Genomic DNA, 22,476 nt, shown 5'->3' with positions numbered 1-22,476 from the left:
AAACCAAAGCTCAGAGAGGTCGTCACTTGCCAGAGGCTCGAAGTGAGAGGCAGAGCCAGGATAAGCCCCCTAAGGACAGGCAACGTCAGAGAATACATCAGTGCTCCCTTCTACACTCGCTGGGGCCTGGCTCCTGGAGGGATGGCCACAGGGTCTTGGAGTCCGTGGCTCGTGAGTGGCAGAGGACACAATGTGGGTCCCTCCTAGGAAGACACTTGGGCGAGAGTGTCCTATGGGAGGAGCTGGTTAGAGAGCAAGACATCAACTGTCATCAACAAGATGGCGATGCCGGGACTGGCAGGGAGGGAAGAGTCCCAGCAGAGCGTGGGAGGTGGCACCTAGACACAGCCGGGCAAGAGAGAGAACAGCCACGGCCTCAGACCTAGGAGTGGACAGCAGGCCAGGGTCCTGCCTGGTGCGACCACGGGAGAGAGCCTGCCAGCCTTCCAGGGGAGCTTTGTAACAGAAGAGCCAGATGCTCCGGTTTGTGGTGCACTGTGGTCTGCCCGAGGGTCCGTGGGACCAGGGACAGTACCTGGCGGCGGGGGGATCTTGTGTTGATTCAGGGATAAGATCTGGGAAAGGGGGTCACACCTTCTCTCCAGGTGGTGTTAGTGATAACTCCCGTTTTAAGGGATGCCAGCAGTGCTTACCAACAGAGGACCATTTGGGGCCCCAAGGGACAGCGGCCTTGTCTGGAGACACTTTCAGTGGTCACAACTGGGAAGGTGCTTCTGGTATGGACTGGGCGGAGGCCAGGGTTGCTGCTAAACAGCACAGGATGCACAGGACAGCCCTCCATGGCAAAGAGTTATCCAGCCTGAAATGTCAACAGCGTCCAAGTTGAGAAACCCTGGATTACAGTCGTCACTGAAAATCCCTCTTCATGAAACAGCGGGCTATGGATGGGAGCCATGGAGGAGACTGGCTCAAAATCTCCCCAGTGAGCAGAACTGAGCAAAAGAAAACTGCTAAGTTTTGTCCCTGTGTCAATAGTCTTGGTGAGCAAAGCTGCCAGGCATTGTGGTGTGTACAAACACGTACACACACCCACGAACACACCCTAGATGCAGACACTGCGCCCCTGAACCCTTCCAGCAGCCCTGTGGGACATGCACTATTACTCTCCCCTTGGATAGATAAAGATGCATGGAGGCTCAGAGAGGTTAAGCAACTTGTCCGAAGTCGCACAGCTAGCAGGTGGACCTAGCCATGGCAGGCACTCAGAGGCTTTGGGTTGAAGTGGGTGCAATTGAAAGGAAACTAGAGAAAGGGCAGGAGGCAGGGTTTGAGTCCAGACTGCCGCTTACTGACTCTGTGACTGGGACATAATTCCAGTCTTCTCTGGGCGTTTGTTTCTTTATCTGTAAAATGAGTTGGATGAAATCATCTTACATAGTCTATGATTCTTTGAATCTGGATCTTAAGATTGCACCTTCTTCTCACACTGCAGATTTTCCTGTTTTTGTCTCCTCCCCCATCCATTACACTTATTCTTTCCTCACAAAAGTTGGCCCTCAATTTCAGAGATGCAAATCTCATCTACATAACCCAGGTGAGCATGCAATGCTGTGATCAATTAACAAGAGTCTGCGAGAAAGTGGTAATTTATTGTGTTTTGTTCACTAGCTATGCCAGGAAGGCTAATATATGCTCACAGACAGATGGCTGAAACCATAAGGCACGCGCATATATTTTAAGTCTGTAGATTTCAGCCAGAAATAAACGAGAGTGTGACAGCTCCAGGGCAGAGTGAGAGAGATGTCTTTTCGAGCAGAAAAGATAAACTTGCCAACAATTAAATGGGTTAGTTTCTATGATTCATTCATTGATTCAAGTATCTACTATATAGATGGCACCATATTATGGTCGTGGTGGGGAGAGATGATACATGCCCGGAAAGATATCAAGAACGTGTTCTGATGGACAAGAATAATGAGACACTCTTACCGTTTTCTGTTTGCCGGGTCCTGTTCCATACACAAATCATCACAATAAGCCCCTGAAGTAGGTACGATTATTCTTCTTCCAATTTTCAGTTGAAGAAACTGTCACCAAGGAGGTTAAGTGACTCACCTTAGGTCCCTGAGCTAATAAGCGTCAAGATGGGTTTCTAACGAGGCAGTTGGCCCAGAGTCGCTGCTCTACCCAGGACACTTTCTGCCTTTGTACAGTTGGCAACATCTCTGCCTGTCAAATGTTTCAGTGGTTCTGAGTGTCTCTTTCCTCCCAAACTGATAAAATGTCAGAGTCAGAAGGTGTCTGAGAGGTGACTGAGCCCAGACATTTTTCATATCTCTGTAAACTGAATGACCTTGAAATTTTAATTGAAGCTCAGTTATGAAGTACAGAGAAAGGGGCTGGGAAGCTCGGACCCTCCATCTCGCTCTCCTTCTCCCCCGGGTCCACAGAGCCCAGTGAAGAATCACTACTCCTGACCTGTCCCACCTCCTTACTCCCATTTTGCAGATAGCAAAACCGAGCCCCAAGGAGCCTGTAAACTAGAGTGGAAGAGACCCTTTCCCACCTGTCAACTGAGGTAGTTGGATCAGCTTCTGTCCTTCAGCATGATTTCCTGAGCACCTACTATGCCTCCTCTGTGCCAGGAGGGTCTCTAGGCCCTGAGGTGACCCGGGAGGCACTTTGTGTGGTTCTGACGCACGGGCGTGGCTTCCTTTCAAGGAGGGTTCCGTGGGTCCGCGCAGTGACGTCCTGTCTGTGGGTTCCCAGAGGGGCGTGAGGATGCTTTTCAGCAACAGAGAAACCCAAACTGGCCACAAGAGACTGAGGGTGTGGTTTGGATCCTGTTCAAGGGCTGCTCCTCTGGGAACCACCCTGATCCCAGGTCCAGAACAGCTTGCTTTGCACCCTTGCCCCTCGGGAGCCTCCCCAGCAGGGCTGTCATGTTAGAGAGAAGCGTGGTGCTTTGCGTTGAACTCTGTCCCCCTTAAAAGATATGTCGGAGCCCTGACCTCTAGGACCTCAGAATATGACCTTCTTTGGGAATAGGGTATTTGCAGAGATAACCAAGTTAAAATGAGGTCATTGCGGTGGGTCTTAATCCAGTCTGACTGGTGTCCTTATAAAAAGGAGAAATTTGCACACAGACACACAGTGGAAAGGTGTTGTCTACAAGCCAAGGAATGCCTGAGGCCTCCAGAAGCTGGGGCGTGGGGTGCCTGGAGCAGATCGTCCTCTAGAGCCTCCAGAGGGAGCGCGGCTGTGCCGACACCTCGATTTCAGACTCCCGGCCTCCACAGCGGTGAGACGATACCTGTTGCTCTAAACCCGCCAGGGTATGGTACTCTGTTACAGCAGCCCTAGGAACCAAATACAGGTGGGCTCAAAGCATTACTGATGCTGGTTGGAATCATATGGATCCTTTTGCTACGTTATGTTTTGATTGTTTTTGTCCTCATATAACAGGTGCAGTTCTTAGTTTTTTGCCACTTGGAACTTTTGGAGCTCCAAGCTGTACGCACGCATTGAAGGCTTCTGATGGACTTGCTGCAGGGGTATTGCGGCTTCTGCTACAATCTCTGCCTTCAGAGAAGGGAAGGTGGAGAACCAGATCGAAGAACTCGCGCTCTGGGTGTGAACTCCTGAGAGCCCTGGCATTGGGGAGGTGCTGCCAGAGCACTCCACGAATGCTTCCCACGCCTGGCCTCCCTGGATGTGGCCTGGCCTCCCTGGATGTGGCCTGGCCTCCCTGGATGTGGCCTGGCCTCCCTGGATGTGGCCTGGCCTCCCTGGATGTGGCCTGGCCTCCCTGGATGTGGTCTGGCCTCCCTGGACGTGGTGGCCATGGGATTATGAGACCGCCTTTCATCTCTGTCCAATCCCTCGGCTCTTCTCGCCGTTCCCTCTCTCCCGAATGCCTTCTCACCAGAGCCCTGGCCTGGCATTTACTTCCCTTCCCACAACCTGGAGGCAGTTGCTTGAATCTAGGAAGTAAATCAAGTTGGAATTATAAACAGTTCTAAGCAGAGAGACCGCGTATTTTAGTGGAAAGAGAATTCTGGGGCTCAGAGAAGCTACGAGTAGGTCACTGCTCTATAACCAACGGCTGCTTGTCCTTGGGGAAATCACGTGGAACTTCTTGAACCTCAGACTCTTTATCTGTAACACAGAGATGCTCTTTCCAACACCGCTGGCCTCACAAAGATGGGTGTTCCGTGAAGTGTTATAAATTGACTAACCCGTTGGGGGAAACCAGGTAACGAGTGCTTGTTTAGGAAAACTAGAATGTTTGGGGGCCTGTATTAGTTTCTCATAGCTCCTGTAACAAATTACCACAAACTTTCATGACTTTATAGCAACAGAAATTTATTGTCTCACAGTTCTGGAGACCAGGAGTCCAAAACCGGTTTCACTGAGCCAAACTCCAGGTGTGGGCAGGGCCAGGCCCCCTCTGGAGGCTCTAGGGAAGAAGCCACTCCTCTTTCCTCCAGCTCTGGCGGGTGCTAGCATTTCTTGCTTGTGGGTGCATCACTCCAATCTCTGCCTCTGTGGTCACGTTGCCTCCTCTTCTATGTGTAGCAAATCTCTCTCTGCTCTCTCTTATAAGGACACTTGTGAATGCATTTAGGACCCACTGGGATAATTCAGGATAGCTTTCCCATGTCAAGATCCCTAACTTAATCACATCTGCAGGACCCCTTTTCCTTATAAGGGAACATTTACAGATCTCAGGGGTTAGGCCCTGGTATCTTCAGGTGACCATTGTTCAACCTACTATAGGGATGTTGCCAATTATAATAAGAAATCGTGTATGGTTGTAAGACGTCCCTTGATGCTGGTGCAAAGCAACACAGGTTAGAGAGGGATAATTTATAATCCAGATATTATTAACACCAACTCGGTGAGAGGAAACCATTAGCCTCATTTTGTAGATGAGGAAACTGAGGATCAGAGAGGCAAAGGAGCCTGCCTAAGGCTGCACAGCTGGCTAGTAGAGGACCTCATCCTTCAGCTCTAAAGTTCACTTTCGGGACTTCCCTGGTGGCGCTGTGGTTAAGAATCCACCTGCCGATGCAGGAGACACGGGTTCAATCCCTGGTCTGGGAAGATCCCACATGCCGCAGAGCAACTAAGCCCGTGCACCACAGCTACTGAGCCTGCGCTCTAGAGCCCATGAGCCACAACTACTGGGCCCACGTGCTGCAACTACTGAAGCCCGTGCGCTCTAGGGCCTGCATGCTGCAACTACTGAGCCCGTGCGCTGCAACTACTGAACCCCACAGGCCTAGAGCCCGTGCTCCGCAATAAGAGGAGCCACCACAATGAGAAGCCTGTGCACTGCAACGAAGAGTAGCCCCCGCTCACCGCAACTAGAGAAAGTCCACACGCAGCAACGAAGGCCCAACACAGCCCCCCAAAAAAGTTGACTTTCTTACACTCAGTAACAGACCATGGACATGGGCGACGGATGTCCTTGCTCCATGTGTCCTTGCTTCATACTCTCGTATGAGATGAAGCAACACACTCTGGCATCTTGTGACACCTGACCCCCTGACATTCTGTTACCAAAGGAGCTCCAATGTGAAGTGGCTCATCTGATGTAATTTGTGGGAATCACATCAGATTATGTGGGAAGTTACTGGCCCAGCACTGGAGGGATCTGGGGTTCTCCAGCACAGGTGAAGAGCTCAGGACTGTAAGGTCATGAAGAAGTAGAACACGCGGCCTCACAGTCCTCCCTCGAACGCCCTGGAAACCTTGCGCCCCAGCGACGCACGTGGCTTTGCCCTCCCACTGGCCGAGACCAAATATGCCTTATGCCACCACTCCTCTCTGTTCCTTTGTTTAGCTGATGGCGCTATGAAAACCGAACCTTTGTTCTTTTCTTCTTTACTTTTCAATCTTCTCTTTGGCTTCCGGGAAACTAGGATCACATCCTGGGCCCACTGGTCGCCGCTTCCTTCATCACTGGTTTTCTTTTGCTTGCATCTCTTATTTTTCTTTTCCATTTTGATAATTTTATTGCACTTGAGACTTTTATTACAAGATACATTGAACTTATTCTGGAAGTTAGAAGGGTATATAAATTAGGGGTAAATAAAACTCCTTTTGTTGCAAAAGAAATCTTTTTATACTTTGGAAGGTCATCTTCTTAAATTAAGCTGAGTGTTCAGTTTTTAGAGACATAAACAGGTAGGATTAATAAAGATGGCTCCTCCCCCCAAGCCAGGTCAGTCAACGAATGTCTGATGTTGCAATTCCAAACTGCTTCTTATATCTTTTCTTTTACTTGCTCTTCCTACAAGGCTGTGAGATAAAGTGGTGATTACTATTCCACCCATTTTTCAGATGATAAAACTGAGACTCAGAAAAGTTAAGTGACGCGTCCCATGTCATTGAACCAGGACTTGTATGATGGTCCTGCCTTCTTTTCTCTGCCGCCCTGTGGATCACAGAAGTGACAGGGACCCTCCGCCAGATTCTCTTTGTGTGCCAACACCCGCTGTGGCCACGCAGCCACCTTACCTGCTGTGGCCGTAGCTTTCAGGAGCGTGATACATGAAGACGTTTCCTTGGGCTCTCCTTGCCCAGTGTCTGGCCATGTCGATCACAGGACAGATGATAAAGTAGTCCCTGGTGAGAGGAGGACAGAGGATGGGGTCTAGCTATGCACAGCTCTATGGACAACAGTGCCGGGTAAAGGCTTCTCCCAGGCAAGGGACCTGGGCCACCAGCCAGCCCCTCTGCATAGGCCTGCAGAGAACACCCCCCACCCCTCCTCACAGCCTCCAGCTTTCCTCTCGCCCCTGCTGGCCCCCCTGCTGGCGCATGGTCCAGCCTGCTTCATGGAGGGCCACGATCACACACTATGTCCATACGATGCATCGCAGGGTCAAGAGTCCCATGGGACAAACATCTTCCCAGGACATCAATTTTACTCAAAGACTTGGGAGCAAAACATTTTATGTTAAAATAAATATAATATACTATGAAGCTGAACATAAAATAATTGTGCATTCTGAAGGAAGATGGAGACCTCAGGGACGTTTCAGGTTATGACACCTTTAGACCAGTGGCTCTCAGCTGGGATGCCTCCACGCTCCAGAAGACGTTTGGCAATGTCTGGGGGACACTTTTGGTTGTCACAGCTGGGAGTGGAAGGTTCCACCCTGGCAGCGCTGTGGATGGACCTTGCCGAGGAGACTGGGGGCAGGGAGGCCCATGGAGGCTGCTGCCTCAGTCTGGCCAGGAGAGAATGAGGACCTGGCCTAAGGGAGGAACGGAGTCCACCTCCTCAGTGAAGCCTTTTTTGGTTACCTGCCCTCCTTCAGGCCTCTGCTCTTGCCCCTGTTCACAGACTGTCCTCAAACACAGTTACAGGCAAAGCTGGGGCAAGAATGAACATAGGTTTCTGAACTCTAGCCCTGAGCTCTTTCTACAACATTGATCTAAGCCAGTCCCGACTTGGCTGTGAGCCTCTCAGGGTCCAGGATTTGGACATCTGTGAGTTCTTCAGGTCCAGTCTGGGGCTGGGCCTCCAGGAATAGGTGTTGGCTATTTTGTTCAAAGCTGAGCTCTCTACTAGAAGGAAAATTAGAGCCTTCCTGTCCCCAAGATGCCAGGGGGTGGCACAAAGCTTTATTCTGAGCTAGTGAGCCTCCGATTGGAAACCACAGGCCCCTGGGAGGAATGACCAAGCAGGACAGTGGGCCTCAACATCCGAGTCAAGCTCAGCAGGGCCTCTGAGCCTCGACAGTGGCTCTGTCCCCGGCGACAGTGAGCAAGGGCCAGTGTGGACCTCCCTCCCCGAGGACAGGAAAGAAGTTACAGGATGCGGAAACCACCTGACCACGCTCTCCCGGCTTGGAGGGGGGCCTGTCAGGGAAACAGAACATGTCAAGCGGCCCATGAGGAACTCAAAGGTGACACGAGAGCTGGAGTCCCCACTGCGGTCTCATCCCAGGGGGCTCTGCAGGCAGAGAGAACTGGAATCCTGGCTATCTCTTGACGGTGCTGAGAGGGACATTCTGGGGACGGCAGAGCCTGTGATGGGTGCAGGCACCCACTAACCCCTCTTGGGTTGGGGGACCTGGGCGGACTTTCCCAGGGAAGGAAGCTCGAAGCAGTGGACTTGAGCAACAAGACGCATAAGCAGTGAGTGCAGAAACAGCACTCCCCACCCCCGGGAAGGGGATGTACGGCGTCAGGAGCCCCGGGTCTTCTGTTCTGGGTGTGACATCAGGCACAAGCCTTCCCCTGTCTAGGCCTCCATTTCCTGTGGAAGGTGAACTCTGGCCACCCAGCAGAGTCACCTGGGGAAGGCTTGAAAACTACCGATGCTTACGAGGCCTGGGCTCTAGCCACCCTTGGAGCTCTCCTCGCGCTGTTCTCAAGGGCAGCAGGGGTCCAGGTACTGGGCTGGAGGTGGGGCCCTCTCTGCTGGACTGCCCCCCGCCCGCTCTCCATCTACACAAGCTGAGCGCAGCTTCTCGGTTCGGGGCATATGCAAGCAGGCACCCTCTGACGGCGCGCGCCCACCACGGAGGGGAGGGGTGGGTCACCCCTCGTGTCGCCCACTGGCGGGCAGGCAGCCCGCGCTGTGGACTGAACGACCGACACAGATGAAGCAGCGGCACCAGGCCCCGGTCCTCCCGGGGGATCTGAGCATCCCCACGGCCTCGGGGAGGCGGAGGCATGACGGTGCGCCCAGGCGGCTCACCTCGCGGCCGCCTCTAGGGCGCGGGAGAAGGCGGCGTAGTCATCCGCGTGGTGCTCCAGGGAGTAGTACCATGTCGCCGCAGCCTGCACGCGCTCGTCCGCCGCCTCGCCGCCCAGAGAATTCTGCAGCGCCTGGTAAAAGGCTGTTTTGCTACTGGTCCGGCCTTGACTTTCCTCAAATTGCTTAAAAGAAAATATACGGAAAATCCCCAGTCAGATTCTGAAAGGCCCGACTGAGCATAGCTCAAGCCCTTGGTCTAGAATTTTCTCTCTCAGAGGCAGTGGAAGCCGGCGAGAAGTGCGTGGGAGCTGGAGCCGGACTGCCTGGTGGAAATCCCAGCTCTGCCCTTTTCCAGCTGTGTGGCCTTAAACAAGCACCTGTACCCCTCTGTGCCTGCCTGAAGGTGGACACAGTGGAGCCCCCAAGCAGGGTGGCGGTGAGGGTTAAAAGGGTTCAAACACGTGAAGCCCTGAAAATGGCGCCTGGTGCCTAGTAAGTGCTCACTGAACACAAGCCTTTGTTGCAGGCTGATCACAGGTCTCACGTGGCTCGTGCACTTGGCTCTCAGCCAGCTTGTCACCTGGTTTTGTTAGGAGAGCCAACTTCAGTCAGCATTCACTGACTCAAGCATTCAACGTAGGGACACTGCCTGTACCCTTTTCTACTGATAGACACACTCTTGGTCCAGGGCCAGCGGCTTGCTAGGCCTGGGAAACAGCCCTGAACACGCTAATCAAGCTCCCTGCTCTCAAGGGCCTTGCATTCTAGTGGGTGGAGACGGAATATAAGCCAAGAGTTGTGCAGTTCATCCGGGACAGGTGCTATGAAGAGAAACGGAGCAGGGTGAAGGGATGGGGCAGGGCTGTTTTATATAGGATGGGCAGGGAAGGCAGGGAGCTCTGTGGGATGTGTGTCCAGATGGAGATAATTGTTTCTCCCTCCCTCCCTCCCTCCCTCCTTTCTTTCCTTCCTTCTTTCCTCCTTTTTCTTTCTTCCTCAGTCTCTTTTTTCTCTCTTCTTTTTTAAGATTTATTTTTAAATCGAGGTAACATTGGCTGATGACATTATATAAGTTTGATGTGTCCAACATTCCATTCCTACTTCTGTGTACCCTACAGCACACTCACCACCAAAGGTTCAGTTTCCGTCTGGTCACACACACTTGAGTCAGTAAATGAAACTGAAGTTAATCCCTTTTACCCATTTTGCCCTCGCCCCAACCCTCCTGCCCTGGTCACCACTACTCTGTAGCTACGTGTTTATTTTTGCTTGGTTTGGTTTGTTCATTTGTTTGTTTCCCATATGAGTGAAATCATATGGTATTTGTCTTCCTCCTCCCCCTTCCTTCCTTTCTTATCCTGTCTGCCTGGGAGAGTCTGGGGAGGCCATGTCATCCCCTCAGGACTCAGTTCCCTCATTTCTGAAGACGAGGGGTGGGGAGGGAGTATCAGTGACGCAGCTCTGGTGTCGGAGATCCAGACCCCTCGGCCCTTGTACGGTCCTAGGATGTGTGTTTACATATTTCTAGGCTCTTATTTCAACACTGACATGTGCTTATCGGGATATCCTGACATGTTTAAATTGTTTTTCTAAACATTACCAAGTACACAGGAACTGTGATTAGAATTCAAGGAGTGGGTATGATCAGTAAGTGACCCCTTCCGTCCGAGACACTCTTTCAGCACATCCTGGGGTTCTGGGTTGGACTGCCTTCAGCCTGGCTCACCAAGAGGCTGGACCAGTGGCTGGAATCACTGATCAGAGGCACGTCTGCTGGTGGCCACACACCAGCTTCAGGAGGGATGAGGAAAGGAGACAGGGAGAGGTGTGCAAAAAGGGCTTCATTTGAATTCTATCTATATTCTATCTATCTATCGTCGTTATCTATCTATAACGGGTTATTTCTTGGAAAAAGATCTGAAACAAATGTGGCAAAATATTAATATCTGTTAAATCTGAATAGTGATGTTTCTTATATCAGTGTTTTTTTATATCAAATATTTCTGACCATGATCTATAATAAAAAAGACATTTTATACATGCAGAATTCACACACACACACTCACACTCACCGTCAATGCCTGTAGTAACGTTCACGAATAACATTCATACTCATTGCTGTTAACACACAAGATAAATCTGAGAGTTTCCATTCTATTCTAGTCTAGCCTAATCTAGTCTATTCAAAAATGCCTGCCTCAAATCTACTTAATTGACTTCACAGCCTACTAATAGTTTAGGGGGAAACCTGCATTATGTTATTCCCTGTTATTTTCTGAGTTTTTGGAATATTTTATCACAAAAATTATATTAGTCACCATTCGCATAACTCCAATTATTGCCAAACATTTAGCATGTGTATTTCACTGAGGTATCAAAAGCACCATATGAGTTGGGCAGTTGCATAGAATCATTGCCAAATTCCAGTGAAACCCGCATCTAAGGGGCTTAGCACAGCTCTGGGCACACATGGTCAGTAGCGGAGAGCGATTACTCTTGCCCTGTCCCAGGCACAGGCAGGGGCCCCTGGGGTGCTTCAAGATGCTGCGCTGAATCCCCAGGTGCTGTTATTGTCAGTTTAACGCCTAGTGTTCCAGAACTACGAAGCAGCAGAGGGGCACGCAGGGCTCTAGCGGGTGCCCAGGAAATAAGTGTTGGACAAATGAATGGAAGAGACACTGACCTTCACAGAGATAACACAGGTGAGGCTGCAAGTCCAAAGTAAAACCTCCTAGATTCAAATCCCAGAGCTGGAAAGACCTGGGCTTGGATGCCAGCTTTGCTACGTATTAGTTATGTGACCTTGGGCAACTTACTGAATCCCTCTCTGCCTTTGTTTTCTCCTCTGTACAATGGGTACAATAATATCACCCTCTTCATAAAACTGCCCTGAGGTTAAACGAGATGACACCTACACACTCTTAGCGTGATGTCGGCGGCTAGGTGTCTGCGGCTCGGCTGGCCCAGGGGAGCCCATGCTTTAGAGCCAGGCCTGATCCAGGCTGGTCCTGCTGGCTGTGGGTCCAGATCCTTGGGAACTCCTCTTCCGGATCACTGCTAGAAAACGACTGACCTCACCCAAAGGACAGAGCCTCCTTCACGGGTGCTGCGGAAACTCTTTCCATAACATGCACCTTTTAGGAGCAGCAGGGCACCAAGCCCTGGGCCTTGCTAGAAGTACCTCCAACAATCTGAACAATTCCATGGCTAGAATGCTAAAGGGAGGGGCCCAGGTTCTGCTTCCACAAGATTGCGATTCGTTTCCCATTCTGAGGGGATCTGAGCCCCTGAGACAAGCTGGGCCGTGGCTGCATCCACAGTCAGTATTTTGAAGAGACGGCTGGAGTGCGGATCTGAGCCCCCGGGGGGCGCGTGGGGATGCGAAGGGGCCCGTTTTCAGGAAGACCCGGGTCTCTTCCTTCTTGGCGAGGACAGAAGCACAGATGCTGTTGCTGGTTTAATTAGAGAGGCAGCGGGAGGGATGTGGCTACCACGTGACTGCCAAGCCAGGGCCGAAGCCACAAGCTGTAATGACAGGCAAGACGTGCCTCAGAGGCGGGTTTGCTGGGCCTGGTCTCATTAAGGGCCACCAAGAATTGGCACAGGTGCGGTGCGCAGTTTTAAAGGACCGCCCTTAACACCTCCCGTAGAAAAGTTAGAGCCCTGGGAAACGTTTAGCGACTGTGGAGGGTTCCACAGTCACCTTGGACGCCTGTGACCTAGGGGACTGAGCGTGGGGTTCGGACCTGGCTCCGCAGGCAACCTCAGAAGACTCATTGCTGGTCAGTGGGTTCGTTCACTGAATACCCCTCTCTGTGCCTGGGGCTGATGGTAGAATCAAAAGAAAATTAATTATTATCAAATGGGTGACAGTAGATATTACTTCTCTCTCCCCTCTGGTTAGTAAATTATTAAAAGTAGGTGTCCTTGTGATCACCCCAAGTTTGAGGAACAGGATGACAGCCACGTTGCTGCAGGGTCTTTATCTTCAAGTCACTGTTCAGTCAACAAACTTCTGTCAAGCGCCTGCATGTGCCAGGAGCAGCTCCAGGCATCTGGGGTACATCGGGGAACCGTACAGCCCATGTTCTTGGCCCTTTGGGGGCTTTTAGTCGAGTTCGGGGGAGGGATGGCACAGGACAAATCTTTGTAACAGAGGAGGTTCGGTGGTGATCACTATGGCACAAGGGAACAAGCAGGGTTGGGGAGAGCACAGGGTGCTGGCTGGTGAGGGTTGAAATCGTAAATGGGCTCATGAGATGGGCCTCGGACCTTGTGGAGGACAGCAGAGCTGAGACTGGAGGGAAGCGGGTGTTGGGTGTGGGCTCTGCAGGGCCCCAGGAGGGAGCCCGGGAGCTGCTGCTTCTTACTGCCTCTCTTCTGCCATGTGGGTCCCACGAGGCTGCTCGGAACCCCAAGGTGATCCTCAGAGCTCTCCATACACCCACACCATCCTCTACTCTCAGGGACTCTTTCCGAATCCCCTCCCTCTTCTTGGACCAAGGGACACTCCTTCCCTCTGAGGCTGATGCCTCACTGCCCGGCGCTCTAGGGACACTCCCCTCTGCTTGTTCAGCGACATCACTGGGTAAATCTCCCCGCTCTTAGAACATGCGATGTGCAACTCTCCGTGACTCCTACCGCCACCCCGAGCGAAATGCCAGCCAAGGTGTCTGTCTGCCCACCTCGGCGTTCCCAGCACAGGGAGTTCACCCCTCACCCCACAGCTACCTGGCCCCTCGACTCCCCCACCTCCATGCTTGCCAAGGTCGCTGATGGTCAGCGCCAATGCCGGCGCAGCTCACCATCCCAGCCTGGGGCTCTTTCTTGCCTGGACTTGGTGACCCTCCCCATCTCCTTTTCCATAAAATTCTCCATCTCGGGCTCATTTCTGAACCTCCCCGCCACCTGGCTGTCTTGCCCACTTTAAATGCTGATGTCGCCACCCCCCCCCAGTTGCCACCCCTGCCCTTTCGCATCCCCTTCTGTCCACACATGCTCATGAGGTGGTACCATTTCCTCCCTTTGTTTCGACAGTGATCTTTAAGTTGACGATTCCTAAATCTCTCTCCAGCCTATGTGTGCTTCCTCGCCTCCAGAACCTTCTTCCCCTCCTATTTTCCCAAGCTCAGTGATGAAGACCAGTACCCAGTGACCTAATTAGAAAAGAGATGTTTCCAGACTCCTCCCACTTCCTCATCTTCCCCAGTGCTCTGCTGTACCACTGTCCTGTTGAGTTTCCTCCTGAGGACATCTCAACACACTCCTCCTGTCCACTCCTACTGCCCCATCGGGGCTCCTTCCCTCCTCCTCTCCTTCCCACCCTGGGACAGAAGCACTGACAATGTTCTCTGGGGAGTGGGGACCGCAGGAGTGCTTTGTACATGGAAGATAGTTAATTAACTTTCGTGCATTGATTACTCTTGATGTTATGCAAAATGGCTATGACTTCGTAAGTTTGAGAAGAGAGAGACCTGGGGCAGCATCTCCAAAGGCAACTGGGTGAACTCTGAAAGGATGAATGAATGAACAAATGCCCCCAGAATTCTCTAGAGCTCTGAGGTAGGTGGAGACACAAATACTCTTTCATTTAATGGGCATAAATGAAAGACATACTGTTGGCCAGCAACTGAGGATTTGAAATGAACATGACACAGATCTTGCCATGGGACAGCCTGGTAAGGTCGCAGAGGTAATGTGGCAATGAACGAAGTGGTCATGAAACCTGGCTGAGGGTTGGTGTCCAGTGGAGATGGAGGTAAAGTGGAAAGAGGGTGAGTTTGGGAAGCACATGACCACTTCCTTACTCTCCCCTCAGCCTACTCCGATCAGTCAGGCCTTCCACTAACCCCACTGAAATGGCCCTTACCAAGGGCGCCCAGGACCTACATTCTGTCAGGTCCAGGGGTCAGATCTCTGCACTCAACTCACACCACTTCCAATGACATTGTACACTTGACCTCGGCTTCCTTTCAGAAAAACGTTCTTTTCTTGGCTTTCTGTGACATCATAGTTTCCTGGTTTTCCTCCAAATCGATATCTATAGCTCTGAACTCTCTCTTGAACTCCCAACTCATCTACTCAGCTGCCAATCTAAGATATATCCCAAATCTGGGCAATTCTCACCATTACCACGTCTTTAACCTTCATTTAACATGGCAGCTTGCTCCCTGGACCTTGCAATGGACCTCAGTCTGGTCTCTACTTCCTTTGTTACCCTTCCATAGTCAATTTTCCATAGAGCTGCCAGAATGCTCTTTAAAAAGATGAATCAGCATAGTTGATTTACAATGTTGTATCTGTATGGTAAAACTATTTAAAAAAATAATAATAAAGTGAACTTTCCTGATTACTAAAGAAAAAAGAAAAAAAAAGATGAATCAGATCATTTTCTAACTTAAAACTTTCTAATAACTGCCCCCTGCAAGTAGAATAAGTCACTTTTCTGATGACCTAACAGGTCCCTGCAACACATCTGCCTTCCTCTCCTACTGCTTCCTCCATCATCCACTGGGTTTCCCAGCACCTGGCCTTCTGTGTCCCCCAAACCAGCTCTGCCTCAGCCCTTTGCACTGGTCCCTCGCCTCACTCGCCCCACAGCTGGTCCTTCTCATCACTGAGAACCAGAAACCACCTCCCTGAACTCTGTACAAAAGTGCTTTCCCCCGTTGCATCACTTCCTCTCCCATTACACTTTCCTTCAGAGCACTCTTCAAGATCTGAAACTCTTACTTTCTCTGCTTACGCATCCCTGTCTGTGTCCTCTCCCGAGAAGAGAAACTCCATGAGCCAGGAGCCTTATCTGTTCAGGTTACAACTTTCCCCCCCAGCCTGGAGGAGAGCCCTCAATGAGTATGTGTTGGCTGCACGCACGAATCAGCTCGGGACCGTTCCCGCCCCAACCACCGGGTGTGGATGTGACGGGACAATGGGTCAATCTCTCCACCATCCAGCAGGCCCGGTGTCCAGACCCCACCATCATTGCAGGGGCACACGATAAAACGTTCCTTTTAATTTAAAATCAGAAGAAAAAATAAATATGATAATAATGGATATATAAGAATGAATCCAGTCTAATTCATCTTTTACCTGCACAGTCAGAAAATACTTTTACTCTTCTGGGGGGACAAGTCAACCCCGCCAATCCCTGGCTTCCTCTGCACTCAGAATGATAACCCCAAGTATCAGGGCCGGGGACACTTAGACAAGGTGCCGTGTGTGCGTGACCACTCTGAGGGCCAGGTGGCTACAGCGCTGGCGTGGAGGGGTCCCAGCGTGGTGCCCAGGGCTTGGGTACTGTCTCCTTCACCTAGAAGTCCTCTCATAACTGCAGGGCTGGTCACCCTGTGCCCATTCAAAGCCTAAAGAGAAGGCAGCTCCAACTGGTTAGGAAACCTGCCGGAATTGCATGGCTAAAGCAAGGAATTGTGACCCATTTTTCTGATTCCAGGTCCTGGGCTCTCCAGAGAGCCTCACAAGGCCCGGGGTTGGGATCCTCGAACCACCCGACCCCAAAGGGCTGCGGATTCGGTGCAGCAGCCCCTCTCCGCAGGAAATCCATGTACTTCCCTGGGACTCCTGTACCGTCCTCTGCTATAATCGGTCACAAACGGCTTGATTTTCCCAGGCTGGAGCTCGTGCCAGCGCCTGGGGCTGCCAGGTGCCACTTTCCAACTCTCAGGCGGGCTGCCCTCCCCCTCCCTACTCTCCGCAGGGCCCCCATCCCACCTGCTCCTGGATGAGGCCAACTCCCGGCCAAGCTCAGGGGCACCTCAGCGGCAGCGATTCTGATTTTTCTCGCCTTCCTTGGAGATGGCTGTGCTTTGGAGGAGAAGGCAGAGCATCGCCTCTTGGAACAAATCTGCTTTTGATCATGCAAATTAATGCCCGGTTAATGTAGGCAGACTGTCAGTTTCACCAGTTAGGGGGAGAGAGAGAGAGAGAGGGAGGGAGGGAGAGAGAAGAGAGGGAAAAATCCCCACCATGGCAACTGATGAAGAATTTCAACAGAAAGCTGCTACTTCAGAAAATAAGATCGTTCTCTGCGAACAGAGCCTTTCCAGGCATCTCAGGCAGCGCTGATGTTCCGCGGGTATGTGGTTAACTTTGCTGGTATCATTAAGACTCCTTGGGTGGGCCATAGATGGCTTGGGATGGTAAGTGGGTGAGGGTGTTCACGTGGAATCTCTGGAAGCCCTACCCAACCTCTTTGGGCTGCGGGAATTTAGTGGGTCTCCGCTGATGTGATGGACGCGTGAGTCCGGGGGCTCACTTGGGGTGGGAGGGACGTCTGCCCCTCCTGCGGCTTCCCCCAGGGAGCTGGGTGGTGTGTGTTTGTGGGCTGGGCTCCGGATGGCACTGATGCAGGGTGGCATGAGGAGAAAGCATGTGTGTGCGTCTGCCAGGATTTGGAAAATTGGCTCAGGTCAGGCGAGGTGATTTAGTGATTGTGTGTCCTCTGTATTCCTGCTTTCTCGGGATTCTTCTCTGGATTGGGGACAATAGCTTTGGATACTGACCATAGTAGCACAGTTAAAGAATTAAGTGAAAAACGAATATTTATCGAGCACATGGTATTTTCCAGACATTGCTGCATGTATGATTTCCTTCAATATCTTTATGAGGATATGTACTAATAATCTCCCGATTTTACAGATAGGGAAACTGAGGCTCAGGCTCTGGAGAACTCAAATACCCCTGATTACAATCCATGGACACCCAGGGCACTCTCCCCGCTCCGTTGACAGACAGCTGGGGGAACAGGGTCCTGGTCAGTTCCTTCGTCACTGGGTCACTACTGCTGGCAGTGCCACTGTGGGTCCAGTGACCCCCCCCCCTTCCCTAACTGCCCTGAGGTCCTACAGTAGGACGACCATCTCTCCAAATAGTGTGTATCAAACTGCATTTTAGTTACTTACTTTTGCCCATTTTCTATTTCGTTACTTGACTGAGCTCCCCGAGGGCAGGATTTAATTTGTATTGATGTCCCCAGACACCTAGCACAGCATCTGGCACATAGTAAGTGACCTTGTGGAGTATCCCCATGACTCAATGAATAGGTCTCTGTGTTGGGAAAACCTACTTGAGACCCTGTTCTAGGCGGATGTGGAAATTTTCTACGGTTGCAGGTATGTTCTGCTTCTCAGCACAGACAGGGTGGGAAGGGCTCGGCCCATATGGATGGACAGAGGATTCGGGAAAGGAATCGCTGGGATGGAGGCCCTCAGGAATGTGCCATCCTGGGTTTCTCCTTGGCTAATGGCAGCTGGACTCAGGTGCTATGGAGCCTTCCAGATGGAAATGGAGAAACCCACAACCCAACGCTGAATATAGGTCTCGAGCAGGCTGAGGAAGGGAAGGCAACCCGGAGGGCACGAGTGAACAGAATGTTTGGAAATAAAAGAGGAACTTCAATACCACCTCCAGAGGGCAGCTGGTAGCTCGGTTCCCACTTGGGTGTCCACGCTACTCCGTGGCATTTCTGTGTTGGGCATGATTCTGAGGATTATTCCTCTGGGCTATGATCTGGCTGTAGGGTGGTGTAGGTGGTGCTAGTGCATTTCCATCCCTGTCCTAGAGTTTAGCACACAAAGCGCCCCCAGTTGGAGCCAGAGGACCTTCAGTGGAGACTTGGCTTTGCAACTGACTAGCTAGTAGACCTTGGGACAATCATTAAACCTCTCGAAACTTACTTCTCCCTCCGTACAATGGTGTTAAATGTTGGTTCGTGGGTACGGAGCTCATAGCATCATGGCTGAGATAAAAGAAGAATGTGGGCACAACTGCAAAGCCCTTTGCACCGAGGCGCCCTGATTCTAGCTGGGTTTGTGCCCACCCGGCATATGCTGTCATTGTTGGACGACAAGCTCGTGGAGGGAAGGCCTGGCTTTTCCCAGAGGGCTGGGATGGAAAAAGGGTGCCTTTGGAGTTGAATTCTGGCTTCTCTCTGGTTTCCCATCTGAGCGTTAGTGATAATAATCCCTGATCCATAGGGTCGTTTGGGAACAAATGATCTCCTTGAAGACTCCTAGGTCAGATCCATAATTTCATTCTTTCCATTGAATAAAGATTCATTGAGCACTTACTGTGTGCCAGCCACTTTTGTAGGCACCACAGATATAGCAGAAAGCAAAATAGATAAAGTCTCAGAGCTCCTGGGGCTCACATTCCAGAGGAGGAAGAAACAGAGTAGACGAATATAGAACATGTCAAGGGGAACAAGTGCTGAGGACGGGGGGCAGGATAAGGGGGAGAGAGGGTGCTGGGGGTGTGGATGCCTTTTGCACCAGAGTGGTCCAGGATGTTCTCTCCAAAGAAGCAGACCCTGAAGGAAGTGAGGGAATGAGGTACCTGGGGAAGAACATTCTAGAAGGGGGAACAGAAAGTGCCAAGGCCCTAAGGTGGGAGCGTGCTCGGCAGACTTGAGGAACACCACAGGGACCGGTTAGGCTGAAGCACAGTCAGCGGGAGGAGGCGGGCAGCAGGAACGAGGTCAGAGGACAAACAGTGGCCACGTCAGATAGTGGGCGTTAAGGACTGTGGCTTTTCCTCTGCATGAGCTGAGGCCACTGGACGGCTTTAAGAAGAGGAGTGATGTGATCTGACTTACACCATAAAGGGATTACTCCAGCCCCTGTGGCTCTCATAGAGCAAAGGGGGCAAAGCCAGAAGCAGGGAGATAGTTGGGGGCCATTGCAAAGCTCCCGGAGAAAGATGATGGCAAGCATCAGGGTGGTGGCAGGAGAGGTGGGGAGAGGGGGTTGGAAACATCTTGAAGATAGATGTGCTGATGGAATGCTGGTAGGCAGAGAGAGAGGTTTGGAGTCTGGGTTGCTGTTTATTGAGATGGTGAAGACAGCGGGGGCATAAGCTGGTTGGGGGTGGGGACATAAGTGGAATCAGCAGTTCATTTTGGCCGTGTTAAGACTGAGAAGTGATAAGACATCTAAGTGAAGACGTCAAGTAGACCCTGCGCTAACCCAGTCTAGAGTTCAAGGGAAAAGCCCAGGCGGGAGGTACAGAGTGGGGCTGGAGGTACACGTTCAGGAGATGCCGGCATGTAATGGCACTGCAAGTGTGGACTTGGCCTCAAACCCGACTGTTACTGCATCCCTGCTTCTCCCAACTGTCCACAGCAGTCAGCACCTAGGTGGGTTCCCAGCGGGATGCAGGCTCACAAGAACCACCCAGCGACTGCACTAGCGCCTGTTCAAAGGAGAATAAATGGAGAAGGGAAATCAGACAGGAATAGTCAGCCGGTTCCCTATTCTGGTGTCTGGACTTGAGGGCATGCTCTCCCACCCATCTCCTTCCTGGTGCAGGCAGTGAGCTCTGTCAGCAGACACGATCTTCCTTTGCAAGCGGACCAAGGAAACGTCTCCTTGAAAGCCTCAGAGGGAAACTCAATGCATTGTTGAGGAGGGCTTCCAGTCCTCTGGATGCAGGTTCCCTGCTGGAGGGGGTGCAGAAATTCAGGGCAGAGTTGGGAAACTCCCAAGATGCTGCTGGGAGAGGACCAGGAAACACCAAGGCAGCCGCAGACAATCCTCTTACAATGGGTTGACATCACCCGAAAATATAAACTTGAGCTGCCCTGCGGTCAACCCCAGCACCGAGACTGCCAGTAACAGCTCCCCTCCCCCCAGCCCCGACGGATGGCTCTTCCACTGGGGGTGGGCGGAGTATAGGAACATGCTGCTGGGGCCTGCTTCTAGGATGATTCCCCAGGCTCCCGGGAATGGAGTTCTCCTCTCTCTCTAAGGTCGGAGATGGCTGGGATGCATTTCCAGCGCATGGTCCAAAGAACCAGAGCTGTGAGGATATAGCATGTTCTGCACAAAGATTTCCACATCCTCCCCTGACGGGCAGTGTGGAATGAGGTGTTGCATGGAAGAGGGTCCAGGGCCGATGGCCATGTCTTCCCATGCTGTAGGGCATCGTCTCTCTCGGGCAGCACGCAGGAAGTGCAGCGCAAATGTAAGGACGTTCGTTTCTTTCTCTTGCTTTATAATTCTTTGTTTTTGTGAATCTTTTATAATGCTTAGTATAAGAGTACTCATGTATATGATTTATACTCAAATGACTGTGCTTACTGTTTTTTAACTGATGACGGGCTTGATCAAAGTAGTGGGAATTTGAAGACCCCCCACTTTAGAGAAGAAAAGCCCAGAGCTAGTGGCGGAGAGTGGCATTGTTTCAGTGTTTCCTGAGTGTTAGTCTGGTTCAATAATCAAGTTGCAGCCCCTTGAAGTAAAGGGCTGAGTCATCTATGGGCGCTCGGCAGAAAAATGTAGAGATGGATCAGGGGCAAAAGTTCCTTCTCCATGGCTGTGAGTCAACGGGATGGAAGCTGTTAGTGACCTAAGCTCTGCTCTATGCCACCCCCCAATACACACACACACAACGCGACACAATGCTCTCTATTTATACATATACATATATATGCACACATATATGCTTATGTGATGTATTCGTACGTATGTCAGTAACGTCAGTAACATTGAATTCGTAGTATTCTTTTCCACATTGCCACACCTCCTGGGATCGCCCATGTTAATTGCTTGCTGTGTATCTTTCTGCAGCTCTATCCTTTCACACAGAAATACGTACAATTATTTACATTTTACAGATACACACAGGTTGGTTTAAATATATGAATGCTACGTTAATTTCACGCTCCTCTGCATTCTGATTTTTTTGTTTTCCATTTAACAACGTATCACAGGCACCCTCAAGCCAGGAGAGACGTATCTGGTTCCTTCTTTTCACCGTCTGCGTCATATTCATTCAATAGTGAGTATCTTCATCTAGTCAACCATTTCCCTGTTCATAGACATCTGAGTTGCTTTCAATGCTTTTGCCACAGTAATCAATGCTGTGACTAATACCCTTGTATATATATCTCATGTCAAAGTGGTGCTTTTGTTGCTGTGAGCTAGATTCCCCTAAGTGGGGTAGATTGCCCAAGGGAACAGCATAATCCAAAGGATGCGAGACCCCATTTGGCTGCATTAATGATTCTTTCTTTGTTGTGATTCGTTCCAACGAAACTGCCTTATATTCAATAGAGCCAGACGGAGCCCTACGCTGAGTGTGGGTCCTCACCTCGTGTCATGTGCTGGGGCCACCATCCCAGGCTGATGACCTAGAGGACCCATCAGGAGCAGCTTGACAAGGAGGGGTGGGCGGGCCGGGGGGGGAGCGTGCTCGACCTCTTCCTGGGTGGCTGCATCCTGTGAGGAGTGATGGCCTCTCTGGTCTGAGTAGGAAGTGTCTGCTCAGGCAGATAAATGACCTCACAAGTCCCTCGCACTTTGCTGCGTCTCCGACAAGACACACGAAGCTGCTCTTGCCCTGGGCCTGGTCCACACTTTCCTGGGACGGCTGGGAAGCTTGGGAGCTTGGAAGGCTGGTGTTTGGGTTTCCCTGCCGGGACTCTCTTCATCCCCACGCCTCTCCTTCTCCCAGCCTCCGTGGGACAGGCATCTTTCACGGAGCAGCGGTACCCACGGCCTGGAGCCCTGAAGCTGCAGAGCTCCTGGGGCAGCCCTGCTGACAGTTTCCCACGGTGATTCCTTCGCAACTGTAATCTGTGGATGTGTCTGTGTTGCTCACAACTCGGCAGGTGTCTTCTTTCTGAATCCCACCCACCCCTACCACCTCCCAAGCTTCTTATAGAGCCTTTGCACATGTAGTTTTTCAGCGATTGTTTCGAAAATAAGCAAGTAAGTCGATGACTCTTGACCAAGGTCAGACGTAGGTCCAGAGTCACTGGGCCGCAGCCCGCAGGGGCCCCT

General features: G+C 51.4%; 1 protein-coding gene and 1 long non-coding RNA gene across 2 annotated transcripts in view; one reads left to right on the top strand and one right to left on the bottom strand.

The window, feature by feature from the left end:
* Nucleotides 1-22,476, bottom strand: part of TG (thyroglobulin) — a 239,456-nt gene that overhangs the window by 12,010 nt on the left and 204,970 nt on the right. The window contains exons 43-44 of the mRNA XM_024741005.1: nucleotides 8,681-8,862; nucleotides 6,487-6,594 (exon numbers count right to left, since the gene is read on the bottom strand). Of these exons, the coding sequence (XP_024596773.1) occupies nucleotides 6,487-6,594; nucleotides 8,681-8,862 (290 nt within the window). The remainder of the gene's footprint in view (nucleotides 1-6,486; nucleotides 6,595-8,680; nucleotides 8,863-22,476) is intronic.
* On the top strand, nucleotides 20,461-22,430 carry LOC112397003 (uncharacterized). The gene is made up of 3 exons (XR_003002702.1): nucleotides 20,461-20,656; nucleotides 21,405-21,472; nucleotides 22,148-22,430. It is a non-coding gene; the product is annotated as an uncharacterized LOC112397003 (long non-coding RNA).

This window comes from Neophocaena asiaeorientalis, unplaced genomic scaffold, assembly GCF_003031525.2.
Source record: "Neophocaena asiaeorientalis asiaeorientalis breed wild unplaced genomic scaffold, Neophocaena_asiaeorientalis_V1.1 scaffold177, whole genome shotgun sequence".
NCBI classification, from domain to species: Eukaryota; Metazoa; Chordata; class Mammalia; order Artiodactyla; family Phocoenidae; genus Neophocaena; species Neophocaena asiaeorientalis.
The sequence above is the reverse complement of the archived record's forward strand: the minus strand, read 5'-3'. Positions and strand labels throughout refer to the sequence as shown.